This window comes from Lissotriton helveticus, chromosome 7 (genome assembly GCF_964261635.1).
Source record: "Lissotriton helveticus chromosome 7, aLisHel1.1, whole genome shotgun sequence".
Classification (NCBI taxonomy): Eukaryota; Metazoa; Chordata; class Amphibia; order Caudata; family Salamandridae; genus Lissotriton; species Lissotriton helveticus.
Window position 1 is genome coordinate 533,861,504 of NC_136068.1, and position 19,140 is coordinate 533,880,643.

The following is a 19,140-nucleotide window of genomic DNA, read 5'->3' on the forward strand; positions in this document are numbered from 1 at the left end:
GTGCTCTGCTCACAAAGTTGCTGGGCACACAAGAGCCCTTGAATTGCTACTGTAGTAGCACAGCCCCCAGTCCAATTGGAATGGCATCAAATACAAGATCGGTCTCTCTTTGCAAGTCAAAGTATTTCATAGCTGCATCCTGTAGAGACACTGCTTTAGTGTCTTGGCCTTTGATTTTGTGAGGGCTCGGAGGAGATCTGTTTAACACCCCAGAGTGAAGGTGAAATCACCAGAGTAATTGGCCAGGCTGTGGAATCTCTGCACTTCAGATCTGGTCAACAGGGCTGGCACGTTCTTGATGTCCTTTTATTTTATGGGGTCTATACTGATGCAGTCCTTCGAAAACGCATTCCCTATATATTTGGTTCATGAACCATCCTGGGCTGGATGAGGCTGAAGTCAGGGATTCTTCCCAGGGCAGCATGAATTCTGGTGGTACCCAGCAATTGTCTTGGTGAATATTGTGGTGTTTACCACTTGAATGATGAAAGACAAAGTAGTTAAGGTCGAGAGGTAAGATTTATTAACCTCAGCCACGAACAGCTCTAGCTCAACTGTCATGAATCTCTCATAACATTCTCTGTCAGGAATGTTACTCACACAGAGTTCTGTATTCTATTAAAGAATAAAAACATGACATAGGAAATATATGAAGCTTACCATTACACATCTCCCTTCTTAACAAAAAAAATTAAAGAAGTGAGAGAACAATACTATAAAACTAACAATAGAAAACACAGAGGAGCTCACACATAATCTTTCATGTAAGCAGGAGCCTTGCGTATTCTTGACTCCTTATACGAACTCCTGGTGAATATCTAGCACAAGGTGGAGGAACATGGACAGCACCAAACATATTATCAGCATCCAAATTATCCTGAATACAACTTTTGGATTTCACCACAACCACCCGATTTTTATTCCAAATTCTCCCATCTTGTGTTTTTAAAGCATTCTTAAAAACTTTTATAACAGGTCTAATATTGGTGTACTTAGACCAAGATTTCCGTCCAACAGGTGCTTTTATTTTGACAAAGTCACCTATTTTGACTTCTTGGAACTGGACACATTTCTTATCATCAAAATACCTTTTCCTACAGGCTTGCTTTTTTAACTCCCTCTCCCTCCAAGCACCAATGCGGTTATTCACAAATCCTTTATTCAATTTCATCCAACCAGGACACCACATAGTATTAGGAATTCTGCCTTTAAATAACTCAAAAGGAGACTTTCCAGTGGTGGAGTGGGGCGAACACCGATAAGCATCAATCCTTTCCTTAAGAGCATCTTTCCAATTTAAACCACTAGCCCTTGCAAGCTGTATACACTCCTTTAACGTTTTATTCACTCTATCAACAGCTCCATTGGTTTCAGGATGGTATAAAGAAGATCGCTTGTGAACAACTCCACGATTGTTCAAGAAGGAATCAAAAACACCAGAACAAAATTGTGGACCATTGTCTGACAAAATGCTATTAGGAAAGCTTTCCCTCTTGAAGATTTCCTCCAAAAACTTGATAACTGAATCAGACGTTATGTCACTAACTGCACACACCTCAATCTAACGTGAATACAAATCAATAACCACAATCAAATAAGGAGTGTCAGACACACCAGAAAGCGGCCCCAAAATATCAATAGCTACCTCATCCCACGGATGATTAGGTAAACTCCTACAAACCATGGGCATTTGCTTAGTCTTAAGAATTTTATCACTTGCGCAACATTCAACACATTCTCTAACCATTCTTTCTATCTCCAAATCCATCCCTGGCCACCAAAATTGAGTACGTAACCTCTCCTTAGTTTTTACAATACCTAAATGACCACAGTGTGCATGCAATAACAATTTTTTTCTCAAACCTGATGGAGGTACAAGTCTCACTCCACGTGTCAACATGTCATCAGTTATAGATAATTCCTCTGAAACAAGAGACCAAGGTTTATCCAAACGCCTGTTCTCTCTCAACATACTCATCACCTTCACCAACTCTTCATCCTTTTCCAATTAATTTTTCCACTCTCCTCAACAACACCTTCCGTAATTTCACAGACGCCAATACCACCATCCTCCTCTTCAAATTTATCATCAGCATACACATTATCTCTCTTCACTAATCTAGATAAACAATCAGCAGATTTATTAGAAACACCAGGTATGTATTGTACCTCAAAATCAAACTCCTGCAAAGAAATAATCCATCTCCTAATCTTAGACGAGATAGAATCTAAACCTTTCTTGCAAAATACCTCTTTTAATGGTTTGTGATCTGACATGACAATGATCTTAGTGCCCCCAAATTTTTTTTTACATTTTCTCATAGCCCAGAAAATCGCCAAAGACTCTTTCTCAATGACAGAAAAATTTAACTCTGGACCTCTAAGACACCTTGAAGCACAAGCAATGAGGGAATCATTACCTTGTTTACTTTGAACCAAAACCGCACCAAGACCTTTATCACTGGCATCAGTAAATACATATGTCGGCAAACCAGGAACAAATGCATGAAGACATGGAGCTTTCTTCAATTCATCTTTAATTTCTTCAAACTCTTTCTTACACTCATCTGACCATTCAAAAACCACACTCTTTGCAGTAAGTCTTCTCATATTCTTAGTTTTATCTGCAAAATGCATGATGAATTTCTCATAAAACTCCACCATACCAAGGAACGACAGCAACTCCTCTTTACTAACTGGCTCAGCCATATTATTAATAGATGCAACTAAGTCACTTTTAGGGAAAACACCTTCACTCTTAATACAGTGCCCAAGATAATTTACCTCTTCCATACCAGACTTACACTTCTCTTTCTTAAGTGACAAACCAGCTACACTCAACCTCTTTAAAACTGCACATACACGTTCATTATGTTCAAACATATTAACTCCATAAATTAACAAATCGTCTTGATAACACTTCACGCCACAAAGACCTTTGAGGATACATGCCATAATGCGTTGGAATACTGAGGCAGTAGAAATAAGCCCAAAGGGCATCCTTTTAAACTTAAATGTGCCCATAGGAGTAATAAAGGCTGTTAACTCTTGCCAAGACACATGTAATTCTACCTGGTGGTAGGCAGAAGCTAGATCTAAGGTGGTAAAATACCTCGCTCCTTCCAAAGTTCCTACAATTTCATCAATGTTAGGCAAAGGGAACCTGTCCACAACTACCTCCTTATTCATGGCACGTAAATCTATGCATAAGCGAATCTCGCCAGAGGGTTTCTTTGCTATAACAATGGGAGCTAACCATTCTGTGGCCTCTACAGGCTCTATAATCTTATTCTCAATAAGTTTATTAATTTCCTTTTGTACTTTTTCTTGTTCATCTAAAGGAATTCTTCTTTCTTTTGCTATAATAGGAACTGCATTTTTTTATTCTGATACAATGCTTGTAACCTTTTAAACATCCTAAATTCTCTTTAAATACACCAGGAAATTTACTTGCAAACATTGATGACAAATCCTCCACCTCCTGTATCTGTACTTGAGATGAAGCATTGGGATTAAATTTAATACCTAGATCACGTTGATGTTTCCAACCAAGTAATGCATCACCTAGTTTAGCAATATAAACTTTCCAAGGAATAATACGACTTCCCAACTCAATGGTAGCCACAAAATAACCCAACAATTTGATGGGTTTCTTTCCATAACCCACAGGTAATATGTCACTTCTTAAGAGTTTTACATTTTTCTCAAAAATTTTATATAATAATGTTTCATCAATCATTGTAATCTGCGAACAGGAATCAAATTTAAACTCAATTAACGCATCATTAACTTTTACCAAAAGTGATGGGTGTTCTAAAGAGCTTCCGTTAACTTGAAAAGTTAGTCTTTACTTGAGGTTGAGACCATTTTCTATTAGAACTCTCTCTCTTATTAATCTCAGTTCTACAACATTTCGAGCAATGTCCCCTCTTACCACAACTATTGCACATAGATTTCAAAGCAGGGCAAATAGGAGAGTTCGCCAAATGTCCAAAATTTCCACATCTAAAACAGGAAAACTTGTTATTAACATTCATGACATTAGAATTAGAGTTATTTAACACAGAATCAGTTTTATCTAAGGTTGCTTTCTCTTCTTTCTTTGCTTGACATATCACTTCCTCAACTTTCGATTTATTTTTATTTTCTGAGTCTGTAGTCTTTTCCTTTTCTCCTTTTAATTCATCCACACATTTAGTCATGTGTTCAACTTGTTTCGCAATAACCAAGACTTCTTCCAATGGAGGCTCATCCTTTAACCACAGTTCTTTACGGACACTGTCATGTGCACATTTTAAAACGAACTGGTCTCTTATTTTCTCTTCTAACGTCTGACCAAATTTACAAGAAGAGGCCAATTTCCTTAACGCTGAGACATAGTCTTCGACAGACTCATCTTTTTTCTGGCCTCTCAAACCAAAATGGTATCTTTCCATTATGGTACTCAACCTGGGAAGATAATGTCGATCCAATTGTTCTATAGCTATTTCATATTCATTTAAGTTTCTTTTTTCAGACGTACTTAGTTCCGATAAATGTTCTAATACATCTTGACCTTCACCACCCAGGCAATGTAGCAATAATGAATGTTTTCTTTCAGCACTTAAGTTCGTTCCGCAAACCCTTGCATAGTTAGCAAATATTTTCTTCCACTTCTGCCATTTTACATTTGGTTCTCCTGGACTCGTTACAAAAAATGCTGGCTGTGTTACGTTTTGCATTTTTTCTTTAATTCCTTTTTTTAAAAAAAATAAATTGTAAGAATTTTTTTTATATTAATATTCATTAAAAAAACTAAATGTTTTTATTGTATATATTTTATGTCTTACTTCTTTTCCTTCCACATAAGGAGTAATATATTTTTTTAAACTTAGAGATAGATTTTAATGTTATATCTCTATTGGCCTTAGAGCTTTATCCACTCACAATGCGTGTAATAACTTCCTTTTATTAAGTCATAGAACACCAGAATGTTGTGAACAATGATAGGCAATCTCTTGGCAAAACAGCGCTAAAAATTATGTTCTTTCATTACGAAGAATGCACTATTGTTATGCATAGAACATTGCCATTTCGTTCTCTGTGTAAATTGACTTTTTTTTTGAAGCGTCATGCGTCACAAAGATAGAGACCCAGATGCTAGCGTAGCGCGTCACTGACACGCATACGCTAACGTGAATGGAAATTCCTCCATGCTTGGTGGAACGCACACGCGAGCAACGTTAAACGTCACTGACACGCAAAGCGGTTGGGATGATTTCTCCCGACTTTTCCCAATAAAGTCCAGAAAAGCCCTTTTATGGCCTCCCACCACACTCCTCACCGTGTAATTATCCTTTTTTTTTTACGCTGAAGATGAAGTGCCAGCCACTGGGAAGACGACGCTTCCTTCAAAATTATTCAGCCGCTTGAGGAGTGATGGGGTAGACGAGCAGGCTTCGTGTTGAGGCAGATGAGGTTCTCTTCCGATCGTCGCCAAATAAATGTGGTGTTTACCACTTGAATGATGAAAGACAAAGTAGTTAAGGACGAGAGGTAAGATTTATTAACCTCAGCCACGAACAGCTCTAGCTCAACTGTCATAAATCTCTCATAACATTCTCTGTCAGGAATGTTACTCACACAGAGTTCTGTATTCTATTAAAGAACAAAAACATGACATAGGAAATATATGAAGCTTACCATTACAAATATCAGTGGTAATCACTGATATAAAGGCCTCCTTCCAGTCCTGGCAGTGGTTTTTGATTACATGTTGGAAGTTCTCGGCAGGTGAGGAGATTCCGAAGTTTAGTTTTCACCTCTAGAACCGAAAATATGTATTTGCTGCTGACCTAAGAATAGTTGGTGGTATCCTGAGCTGAAGTCGGCAAGTTTGTAATCAATTGTGGGGGTCATTTGGTGCTCCACTGGTGTCTTATAGGAAAGGTAACCCTTCTGTGCCTGACAGCAATGGGTATAATGGTCTAATCTGTATTGAGTGTGATTCTTTGATGCAGACAGGTGTTTGAAAGAGGGCACACTTTATAAAGAAAATCATCCCCAGTTCTTTGGCTGAGAAGCAGCTGAAGTCTCTTCCCAATCCCTCTTCCATCACATAGGACTTGCATCAGCAGATTTATTGTGATGGCAACCATCTCATCTAGAAGAATGGGCATGTACTGTCCACCCTACTCAAAGATTCCTATTTTCTTCTGAGGTAGCCTTGGTCTGGGTTTGAGTAACTTGAACTGGCTTTTGTCCATCACATTCACTGTTGCACCTAAGTTGATTAGTGCTGTAATAGGGAACCCATGTATTAGCATGTTGGCTATGGGTTGAGATTTTCTTGATTTTGACAAATCTCAGGGGTAGGAAATGAGAAACATTTCCTCTTCATTGCCATCCAGATCAGTGCCAAAGGTTGATGATAAGGTGGACTCAGTCAGTGGGTCCTGTCTTAGTGGTATGTTGTGCAATGGCAACAGTCTCGCTAAGCCCAGTGAGCTGCTTCCCTTTGCAACCGCTTCAGAAGAGACCTGCGAAGATGGGTCAACTTCCCACAGTTGGAGCAGGCCTTCCTTTCAGCAGGGCATGGCTGTGGTTGGTGATGAACTGTGTTGCAATGATCAGCTTTGAGCCACTCACAGTGGTTCGGGGAGTGAATATTCCTTTGACAGCATCAGATGTTTCTGTTTTCCGTTGTGGAAGTGGATCTGGATTGAACTTGATAGTTTTTTGGGACATATTCATTTGCTTTTCTTTTCAAAGGTTTGATTGCCCTAACCAGTGATTACGCCAAATTGCACCCTTGGCTTCTTACTCAGAATTCAGCGCAGATGGTCTTTTATTTACCTACTAAAAGTGGTTGAGGAGAGTAAAACAATTCATAATCACACAGACTCCGAATTTAGGTTTCTTAATTTATTATAAGGCCAAGAGTAATAAGATGTATGCACATTGCAAAATCAATGAATATGGATACAGAAAAATCAATACAGAGCCGATTCTATGAATATAAGTGATTCGGCATAAAGGCAAATTGTGATAAATTCCAGTCAGGAGGCAACACAAAATAGAGCCGGAGTCCAGATCTTGTTTCATTAGAAAATAAACAAAATCTGTCTCTACACTGTTCTAAAAGGGGAACCCTACCTACTTCCCTTCCATCAGTTCCCAAAAGGTGTGAGCGTGTATTAACTTCCTAAGAAGTACTCATGTCAAACAGGTGAAATTGCTTAAGGCTTGGAGCTCGTTCTAGGATTCTCCTTTCTCTCCAAAAGCTAGCAAAAGTCTGAATACTCTGACCCTGCGCATCATACAAAATGGGGTTCAATTGTTACTGCGTCATTTCTGTAAAACTTTCCATTACAACTTAGTATGTGGCAACTTTCAAAATCCAATGAAGCCGTCTTTGTTCTGCTTGACCTTGGTGCACAGATAGGCAAGGCACAGATGGCGTCCTCCCTTTCTTGCTTCCAGCCATCTTCAAAGACATTCCGGGTATCTCCTTAATTCACAGAATAACGATGTTGCCTTTTTGCACCTACAGTAGGACGAAAACATTCTCTTTTCTCGAAAACAACATGCATTTAATGATTTATTTCTCAAGAGGCCACAGAGGTACGAAAATAACTACGATCTTGGGCCTAAGAACTCGGGCAGCTTAACTAAACACAGTTACCATATGTGAATATAATATCGTCCTGTACTATATATATATGCAGGCATTGCGATACATACATGATCATTACTATGACGTTCACTACAATGAATGTTTAAATTATTCCACTAACTACATTTTAATGATCATAAAACACTACAAACAGTAGGAATACACCTGAGTGCGTTTTAACCATGAGTATAGTGCAACCATACAATATAGAGTGCTTAAAGCGCTCTATCACCTGTATGAATATAGCATCAAGCTTCATCTCTGATTCATGCACTATTAGTATCCTAAGCACACACAAGTTGCACCCTGACCTATGTAGTTCGGGTTGGACTGTTCCCATGAGGCACAGGGTCAAGGCTGATTTGCATATAGCCATTGTCTGACCTAGGGTGGTGTGGAGTGCAAAAAAACAAGGGATTTAGGCCCAGATCTTTGTACTGGGGGGAATGTAAGACATTGTTCTACATTCTGTCCATCAACTGTGTTTTTTGCAATTTTCACCCCGAGTGGGCTGGGTATGCTCAGACGTGAGTCCCAGGCTCTCCACACGACTGGAGTCAAGCTATCCAGGCTGAAGAAGGCTGATAGCCAGAAACCGTTCCTTGGATGCTGGATTCCGGTCTAGGAAAGACATGGCTTGGTAGTTCGGGTTGGACTGTTCCCCTGAGGCACAGGGTCAAGGCTGATTTGCATATAGCCATTGTCTGACCTAGGGTGGTGGGGAGTGCAAAAAAACGATGGATTTAGGCCCAGATCTTTGTACTGGGGTGAATGTAAGACATTGTTCTACATTCTGTCCATCAACTGTGTTTTTTGCACTAGAATATTGTGGCAGGGGAGAGAGCTAAATTATGTGGCGGGGATGACAAAATTATGCGGCGAGAAAAGGCAACTTATGCAGCATAATGCAGCACATTTCCTGATAGCCTTACTTTTTCATTTTGTAATTTTTACACATTTCTGTATTAGGATTTTGCCTCACTAGTACCAGGTTAACGCCCAAATACATCAATAAGCAACTAACGGTGACCAGGTGATCTTTGAGAAGGGCCTTCCAATCTTCAGCCACACATGTTGCTACATTTTCAGTAACTTTTGATCCATTAGAGCAAGAAACAATTTTTTCATAAAATATGTGAATTATGCAGCAGATAATAAATGGCAAATGTGAACTATGTAGAAAAGTATTGGCCACAGAAGCTCATAATTTCATAATTTCAGTGGTCTGGCTTATAGTTACGTTCTGGACAAAGAGCAGTAGGAATGAGTGCTTCATAATGGCGTCTGTTTCACGAAGGGCTCACAAGTAGCAGGTGTTCAGCACACCCACCCATGTCTTCCACCCTGGCGCTATGCTGGCCAGATATGATGCTACTGATGTGTTGACATGGTTGGCTTGGACCACCTACTCAATCCTGGGCCTTATCTCCCATGGTACATGAAGGTGTCTATGTTGTTCAGGCATGGGCACTGAGGTTGTAGGGCTTTCGGTCCAGTCAGTGTTGTTGAACTGTCTCATGATGAGTAGGAATTTTTGTTGTGTGCTGCACGAAAGTACACCCGTTGTGTCCTTTGTTTGGTGTTCGCAGTTAAAGAAAAGTTAAAGCTAAATTTATTGTCAGCAGTCCTCTTGATATTTTCTTTCTTCTTCCCTTGCAAGTCCATGCTCCTGTGATGTGGTGCAACCTCCTCACAGCCTGGACCTTTCTTTAACACTCTGCACCCAACAGGCGTCTCCCAGGCCACCAAGTCAGGGAAAGCTTGCGGTTAGGGGTATGTGACTCTATGGATCCTGGCAGTACAAGCTCATAATAGTGTGAGGAAGACTACCTCCATTGCGGTGATGACGGGGTCTCATATATGATAACTCACTTCCATTTTAAACATTTCCCAGAGGCTGGCATTAGTTGGAAGGGAAGAGGAAACCTCTTACTTCACTGAGGTAGATAGGCTTGGTGGCATGTAATGACAAGCTTGGATATGTGTGTCGCTTCACTGCCGTGGTACAAGGGCTGCACCATTGTGCACACAATCCTGAGAATTCCATGTTGGCTAAACCTTGCCACCAGGATTTGGAGGGACAAGTCTTGACCTGTGAATGCAGTGGGTCTGATAGGGAGTCAGAGCAGCTCACAAAGAATAGCTCACTAAGAGGTTTTGTGTCAGGACCTGAGTCATTAGTCCTCCTTTATTTAAATGCTCAACCACAAGGCCTCAGCCTTGGAATGAGTGCTCATTGCTCATCTCATCATGTGGTAGTGGCTGGGTGGCACGTATCAGGATGATAATGTATAATATATATATATACTCTGCACTGCTAAGCTGGAAGCTAAACGCCTGTGGACTCCTGACTAGTGGCCTCAAGATCTGGGCCCAGTCCCTGAGCCCAAACAGGTTGTAAAAGATCTGGGAGTAAAATTGGATCAGGAGCTTGCCTTGAAACAACATGGAAATCAAGTGGTCGACTCCTGTTTCCATGTTATTGGGCTTCTCCGGAAAGTGTTCCCCCTGCTCCCTGATACCACCAGAAGAACTCTGGTACAGTCGCTCGTGTTGAGTAGATTAGATTATTGTAATGGATTGCTGCTAGCCGCCAACGAGGGGATTATTGCGAGATTACAAGTTGTGCAAAACACCGCTGCACGCCTTGTTCTTAATGTCCCTGCTCGTACTCCATCTAAACCTTTGTTAACCAAACTTCACTGGCTTTCAGTGAAACAAAGGGTGATGTTTAAAATATGCTGTGTCATTCACAAATGTCTCACAGGGAAAGGCCCCGACTACCTGACTAAAAAGTTTAATGTATATGTCCCCTCCAGATCTCTTAGATCAGGAGATTAACAATTGCTATGTGTTCCCAGGTTTAAGAAGACAAGACAAGGGGGTAGGGCCTTGTCAGTGGCTGGCCCGAAGTTGTGGAATGATCTCCCCATGGAAATCAGACTATGCAGAGAACACCTTCCTTTCAGGAAAAAAATAAAAACTTTTCTCTTTCAGTACTAGGTCATCTATCTAGGGAGGACTGCTATATGTTTGGGTTTCTTTGCTCACAGATGATGCCAGAGGCGCGGAGATACTCCTTCGGGAGTCGAGTCCTAGCGCGGTATAAGTTTGTAAATAAATAAATTAAAAAAACTGCGGAGATTAAACCTTCTGCCTTTGTCGTAAATGTAAAATAGATATATAAGTAGATCCATATGATTAACATCTTTCACTGAATGAATGCTGGTAGGCTAGTAGTTCAGTGGGAAAGGCATTGCAAATAAGTGGGGACACAGATCTCTGACATGTCAATCTAAAATCTCATATCTCACCTCTGATTGAAGTAAGGATAATTTGCTTGAAAAGAGTGTCAACTTTGTCAAATGGGTTTTGTGCTTATGGATGCCCTGAATTATTAAAGTTTTCAACTTTTGCAAACCCTGCTAGACACATACAATTCTATCTTTGTTATTGAAAGATTGTTGGAAAAAGCATGAATGGGTCATGGGAATGAAGATGCATTGATCATGAAGGTGTAAGATTCTGGAGACTTACGATATGCAGCTGGCAGTTGTTAGCACCCATCTGTTGGAAATAAGAACTCCTCCGCACTTGTGACTTCCAGATTGCCTTACACTGACCAGCCAGGGCCACTCCCCTGGCTGGACACTACCATCATTATTGTTCAGTATCAAATGACTTCCACACTCTATAAAAGAGACAACAATTTAAATCACTTACAGAAGTAATCCTCAACAGAATCCTCACTGATACAATCACACGAACAAGTTATTTACTTTTGGTAACACTCTTTCTGATAGGTACTCTATCTAACTACAGATTTCTCACCTTTAACATACTCCCCGAGTGGATCTGGAGAATTCTTCAGTAATGTGCCCATGTGCCAACATGTGGTGCCATGTGGATTCACAGTGACTCAGTACCCCATTAGTAATGACGGACCGAAACCCCATTTAATTGCCACCCCTGTGCGCTGACATCAGTTTGTTAAAGTTTTTCCATCTACAAACTTTGACAGACACAAAGCACTTCTAACAAACTTAAGGTGAAGTCCTGAATACTAGTGTGGAACCGTATTAGGATGTTCAGGAGTCCACTCCACATAATGAGAAGGAGAGAGGGCAGTGAGGACGAGGGTGAGCGGTCAAGAATCTGTGATTAAATAGAGTATTCACCAAAAAGAGCAATATGGAAAGTATGTATCTTGTTCTTCTCATACATATTTCTAATAGCAGATAATTTTATCACCTGTAGAAGAGCTACCAAAGCAGTACTTCCCACAAGCAGAGGGTCTGGGGAGTGGACTCAGACCACAAAGTCTGGCAGAAATGAGGGGAATAAGTATGCCATTCATCGGACCTGGCAGATATCCAGAACCAGTATCCCACTTGCAAATGCTGCTGCAGCAGCCTTGGCTGTGGTGGAACAAGCGTGCATGTTTTGAGGCGGTTGCCATTTAGCCTGTGCATAGCAATACCTGATACAGAGGACTATCCACCTTTACAGGGTCCTCTATTGCCATCCCTTTCTCTGCATCAGTAAATCTCACAAAGAGTTCATGTCCACCCAATGAACTTTTTTTCTGTGAATGTAGAAGCATTCTCAGGGCCGAGCCCCCCTCTTTTGATTGTTGAGGTGGGGAAAAAAATGTAGGCAAGGTAATGCATGGATTACCTGCTGTGAAAGGGTGTAATGACCTTGGGCACGAACACCACTAGTCCTCAGGATCAAATTATCCAGGAAAAAGGTGATGTAGGGGGACTGTACCGAGTGCACCTTGGGGCAATCAAGAAAAGAGTTTTGAGTGTCATGAGTCTCAGAGGGCAGCTGTACACCTGCTCGAAGGGGCAATCAAGAAAATAATTTTGAGTGTCACAAATCTAAGAGGAATGTATGAAGGGACTCTTAATGCTTTTAGCGTGCATGCCTTTGGAACACCGTCATTAGAACGTACCCGTCTTTAGCACACATTCATTCAGCACACAAGTCATTATAACGAATTGCCTTTGGGGGCGCTAGATTGTGGCTTAACACGTCACAACGGGATTTAAATAGAGAGGGCCGATCAAATAAACAAAAAAAGACCAAAAGGCCGGATATAGCCTTTAACTGTTGCACTACAAAGTCTTACTGAGCAAACAAAGACCACACAGCAACACATCGGAAAGTCTTGTCTGCAAAGGGTTAGCATGCGAGGCACCACACCAGGGCAAGAATTTCTCCTTGCAGAGACAGATTTTGTCAAAGGGCATCTATCTGCACGGATGATATTGAGTATTTTGGCAGCTTACTTGAATACAGAAAACTGCCACCACTCAATCTCTAAGCATGAAGGTGAAGTTGCGGGGATTCCGGTGCAGGACCCACCCATGTAATTGAGACAGGAGATCCTCCTAAAGTAGAAGTCAAATTGCAGGATACATTTGAAGACTCTTTGTGTACCACTCCGTGGCCCCCCCCGCCCACGGAGTAAAAACAGGTTGCAGGACTTTGTTCGTGGGACGCTTACCTGCCTCTTGATTGGACCTGTCATCGGACTGCTGCTGCTTCTCTATCCGACTTCTGCCCCTTGGAAAACCCACAGCAACTCGCCGGACCCACTCCGCGGGTCCCGCAGCGCGTCTAACATCAGCGGGAGCTGCTGCTGGGAGAGGGGCGGTCTCCTGTGCCAGGACTTGGGGCATGTTGTTGCTGGCAGGGCTGCAAGCACGTTAGCAGGGACTCCATCACCCAGGAGTCCCTGCGAGCCCAATCGGCTTCACCTGGGCTGCTCTCCCTGCTGGCCCCGCCCACGGAGTAAAAACAGGTTGCAGGACTTTGTTCGTGGGACGCTTACCTGCCTCTTGATTGGACCTGTCATCGGACTGCTGCTGCTTCTCTATCTGACTTCTGCCCCTTGGAAAACCCACAGCAACTCGCCGGACCCGCTCCGCGGGTCCCGCAGCGCGTCTAACATCAGTGGGAGCTGCTGCTGGGAGAGGGGCGGTCTCCTGTGCCAGGACTTGGGGCGTGTTGTTGCTGGCAGGGCTGCGAGCACGTTAGCAGGGACTCCATCACCCAGGAGTCCCTGCAAGCCCAATCTGCTTCACCTGGGCTGCTCTCCCTGCTGGCCCCGCCCCCCCCCCCGCCCACGGAGTAAAAACAGGTTGCAGGACTTTGTTCGTGGGACGCTTACCTGCCTCTTGATTGGACCTGTCATCGGACTGCAGCTGCTTCTCTATCCAACTTCTGCCCCTTGGAAAACCCACAGCAACTCGCCGGACCCGCTCCGAGGGTCCCGCAGCGCGTCTAACATCAGCGGGAGCTGCTGTTGGGAGAGGGGCGGTCTCCTGTGCCAGGACTTGGGGCGTGTTATTGCTGGCAGGGCTGCGAGCACGTTAGCAGGGACTCCATCACCCAGGAGTCCCTGCGAGCCCAATCTGCTTCACCTGGGCTGCTCTCCCTGCTGGCCCTGCCCCCCCCCGCCCCTCACTCCTCTCTTTTGCTATTTTAGAAGGTTGTACGGCCGCTGCGCAGGAGCGCGCAGGAGCGCCCGGGGCTAAGCCCGGGCAAAGGGCGGGCCGTTTGAGGCCGTTCGAGGACCGGAGAGACTGGACTGGGCCACCTCCCTTTGCCTTTATCTCGCTTACTTTTTGTCACCTTTTAGGTAACATGGTATTGACTAGAGGAAATAAAACTAAGGCCCCGGGTAGTGTGGGTAAATTGCTAGGTCCTATGGATTATTTCATTACAAAGGCCAATACATTCATAGACCAAAGTATTTCACTGATGAAGGAAAGGGTCTCCCTGGATTTAGCATTCGCCAAAAGATCCTCCATGGGTAATCTGGCAGATGATAGAACACCCGCTCCTGGTAACAATAATGAAGGGCCGATGGTGCTTTGTGAGGGCAGACGTAGTCTGCCTAACAATGTGGATCTGTCGGCTTCTCAGCTTTCAGATTCACAGATAAGCTCTGACCTCAAAAGAACACCTGAGTTATTACCCCAAAGCCTTCCACAAACGGCATCACAGGAAAGAATCCTAGCGAGGGGGAGGAGGGAGGGCGCAATAAGTAAAAGAAAGAATGATCCGAAATATCCTACCCCTGTTGTGACGGAACATACTTCTAGTATCGCACAGAACCCACCCCCCAGAGTAGAACAGTTAGTAGTTCCCGCGTTGATCCATCATGCTGTTCATGAAACTCCTACCCCTATCGACCTAGAATCATCTATTCTCCTATCCACTAGTAAGGGATCAATAGATAGTAATAACTCACAGCTGCTAAACAAGATCGCTGACCTCTTTAAACTATATTTGCAACCACTAGAATAAAAGTTAGCGCAGCTGGAGACTCAGATATCTAAGTTGGTGAATCTCCCTCACCAAAATCAATCGGGAGAGGTCCAAAAAATGGGAGGAAATAATCATAATAAGCAACTTTCCCTGAAGCCAGTAAATACCCTTCCTAAACCCGCAATCACTCAAAAGAATGTATCCCGGGCTGTAACACCTATAATAACGAACACTAAGAGTACATCGAATCCAACTACCAATGTAGCCACTACCCTGTCACAGGGAAATGCCCTGTCAACAACAACACCTGTATTGAAGACAGTGCCAACAAACAAAGTTACATCTAAAACCCCGGTGACTCAAACTCTGGCCCCTAATCCTCCGGTTCCAATAGCTAATAGAAATGTTTCTAGAGGACCCGGGGTGGCTAGATTCTCTTTTGATTTGCCACCGGACGCATCACCCTAAGTAGTGGTAATGACTGGTGTCCCGGAGCTAGCGGACCACAACGCTGAACCTAAGTGGTCCTTGAAAAACAAGGCACAACACTGGCTACATACTAATCGTCCCATGCCTCCAACTTGGCATGGAAGGATCCTGACAGTATGTAGGATTCCATGGGTGAGCAACGATTCCAGGGGACTGTATTGTGATTACTTTTGAAGACCCCCATGTAGCAGATTATATCTGCTCCTGGGATCATACGAACGCAAATGGAGGTATAGGTATTAAACCGCTCTCCTTTTTCTACCACTCAAGACAACCCAATGGCATTTATCACGATTATGATTCATCCTGGGCTGCACCACCTCCCCGTCAGATCGACTTTTCTAACACTAGACAATATGGAGGCCCCCGTCATCGTGAGTATGATAACTCTTGGCATCTTGTGGGATCACGTTACCAGGGTGGAGGTTGGAAAGAATGGGGTCCACATACACACAGGACGGCTCACAGAGAACCGCCCCGCTGGGACCCTTGGTATAACATCCCGTTGAGTAACAGATTTAGCGGACTCGAAATGGTCGATTGACCATCAATGGAAACTGAATCTGTTAACTCTAATTTACCCCAGCCGACCCCCAAAATAGGAACGACCCCCAGAATAAGAACACCCCCGGTAACTATTGAAGCTGTAGCACTAAAAGCTGATTCTTTGCCTATACCCACCCTCTTTTGGAATGTGGCGGGTTTACGCCCGAAGATCGAGGATGGGACGGCCTTGCATTTTTTGGAACCATGTAAAATAATCTGTCTCCAAGAGACATGGTCCACAACAGAGCTTCATCTCTTGGGCTTTAAAACTTATTTCATTCCAGCCGTGCGTAGCTCAATTGGTAGGCCTAAAGGAGGGTTAATAACGTACATAGCAAATACATTGAACCATCTAAAAGTGTCCATGGTTTATTCTGACTCAAATTGTCAAATTCTCTCTCTTTTATTTGCGAATAAGGAGTCTATCCTTTTGGTCAACTCTTATAACAACTTAGAGGATGATCAATTTTTGACTCTTTTGCGTAACGTTCAGGAGAGATTAATGCAACTCTATCAGTTGAAGGATGGACACGGGCCAATTCATCTTTTATGGGGAGGGGATTTCAACCTCCATCCATGCCCACAGGCAAAATCACAGTGCTGCGGGATAGTGGACGAATTTGAGGCCCTATTAGTGCACTTTGTACATACCAAGGTGGGGAACGCCATGAATAATCTGCTCTCAGACTTGGACCTTGTAATAGCTAATCGGCCAAGTCTGGATCAAAACTCCCTTCAACCGACCTATGTGGGCAGAGGTCACCAAACGACAGTTGATTATATTTTCTTGTCTCCTGGATTGCTAGATATAGCTAAAGCTTTCCAGGTTATTGTCAACTCATTGAGTGACCATTTCGCGCTGAGGTTGGATCTTTACTTAACTGACTATAAGCCCCGAAATATAGAAATAGCGAAAACTCTTGCTCAGAATAAGCTAGAGCTAGGAAAACAGAATGGCTACACAATAAAATGGGGAAAAATTAATCCAAATGAAATTACAAAAAAACTGGTCGAAGTGTCTTATCCCAATATAATTAAATGTTTGGATCTCTCGGTCAACCATGAAGAAGTCCTAAATAATTTTAGACAAATCCTAGAGAAAATCAAGGGACTACTTACTGCAAAATCATTGTCCAAGAATCCAACTAAAAAAGGGTGGTTCAACCATAGCTGCACCATAGCCCTTTCTAAATTAAAACTCGCCCTACATAACAAACCCAGAGATGCGGAGCAGATCCAACTTCTTAGGCGCCAATACACCAGGGAACGCAGGCTAAGAACCCAAGAACTGAAACAGAAACTCTGGGAAGACCTGCATACGAGCGCTCTCTCAAAAAATAGCGAGGATTTCTGGAGAACTGTTAGATCTCCCTATCTTACTGATAACAACAGCCCTAAGATTGAAGTGGCCATAGACGAAGAAACATGGGTGGCCCACTTCACTAATATTTTTAAAAACAATGTAACCATAGGTGAGACTGCTAACATACTTCCAAAAGTACAATACCCAATTCCGCTGCTTTTTGATATACCCGACTTAATAGTGGCCCTGGAAGTAAGAAAGACTGGGAAAGCCCCAGGTCCAGACGGGGTCCCGGTGGACCTATTTAAACACAATTTGGACCTCTGGGCCCCGATTCTTACCAGAGTGTGCACAGCCGCCGCAAATGTGGGACTGCTAAATTCCTGGACTAAGTCTATCATGGTCCCAATTTTCAAAAAAGGGGATCGCCAGGACGTGAAATGCTATCGCCCCATCTCATTGCTGGACTCACTCGGCAAGGTCGTTGGGAGAGTAATACTTGAGCGACTTCAGCAATGGGGCGAGGAGAGGGGCATTATCTCTGATCTCCAGTTTGGTTTCCGAGAGGGGTTCGGAACGGTAGAGCAGGCCCTTAACCTCAGTTTAATAATGGGTAAATATATACAGGCAAAGAAGAACATGGTCTATATGGTCTACGTAGACCTGTCCGCAGCTTTTGACTGCGTTTCGCATTCAAAACTGTGGACGGTCTTAAGCCTAATGGGAGTGGATTCCTCCCTTTTAGATTTTCTGAGGGAACTCTACTCTAGTGCCTCGGCAAGAGTGCGCTTTGGCCTGAATGGAGAGCTGACGGCATCTTTTGGAGTAGAGCGTGGAGTCAGGCAGGGGTGTGTTGTGGCCCCCTTTCTTTTCTCATTATACACCAATGGCCTGGAGCCAGAGATGTTGAGGGGGCCCAGGACCTCCCACGTGTAAAACAGCGCCTGATTCCCGCTCTGCTCTATGCGGACGATGCCGTCATTCTCGCGCGCACACCGCGCGAACTTTAGAAATCTTTGAATAGATATACGACTTTTATGGGCGGTCTGGACCTACAAGTGAACGTCAAAAAAACGTTTGTCATGATCTCAGGCAAAGGGAGAAAAGGAGCAAAAGACATCTATCTCGACAACCAAAAACTTGAGGTAACTGCCCAGTACCCATATCTTGGAATCATGATAGACGATATCAGCGCCTGGAACCCAATCACAACTGAAGAAACCATCCGCCTAATGAACTCAATCCACTCTAGCTCGCCAACTGACCCCTGCCCCCACCACATCTTCAACAAAGCAGACTCCATCATCGCACCCCATCTCCGTGATGTCATCAACTGCTCATTCAACTCTGCCACATTTCCAGAAAGCTGGAAACACGCCGAACTCAGCGCCCTCCTGAAGAAACCCACAGCAGACCCCTCTGAACTTAAAAATTACCGGCCCATCTCCCTCCTCCCATTCCCGGCCAAAGTCATCGAGAAAGCCGTCAACAGCCAGCTCGCCGCCTTCCTTGAATCCAACAACTCCCTAGACCCATCCCAATCCGGATTTCGAGCCAAACACAGCACCGAAACTGCCCTAATTGCAGCTACTGACGACATCCGAACTCTACTGGACAACGGTGAAACAGTGGCCCTCATTCTACTCGACCTCTCCGCCGCTTTCGACACAGTCTGCCACAGTACCCTTATACAACGCCTCAGCAACATTGGAATACAAGGAAAAGCCTTGAACTGGATCACCTCATTCCTCGCTGGGAGAACCCAAAGAGTCCGACTTCCCCCTTTCAACTCTGAAGCCACCGAAGTCATCTGTGGCGTACCACAAGGATCTTCACTCAGTCCCACCCTCTTCAACGTTTACATGAG

General features: G+C 43.5%; 1 protein-coding gene across 1 annotated transcript in view; it reads right to left on the reverse strand.

The window, feature by feature from the left end:
* The window catches only part of LOC144769149 (uncharacterized), a 1,798,260-nt gene that overhangs the window by 1,167,655 nt on the left and 611,465 nt on the right, over positions 1 to 19,140 (reverse strand). The window contains exon 9 of the mRNA XM_078653155.1: positions 11,192 to 11,345. Within this exon, the coding sequence (XP_078509281.1) occupies positions 11,192 to 11,345 (154 nt within the window). The remainder of the gene's footprint in view (positions 1 to 11,191; positions 11,346 to 19,140) is intronic.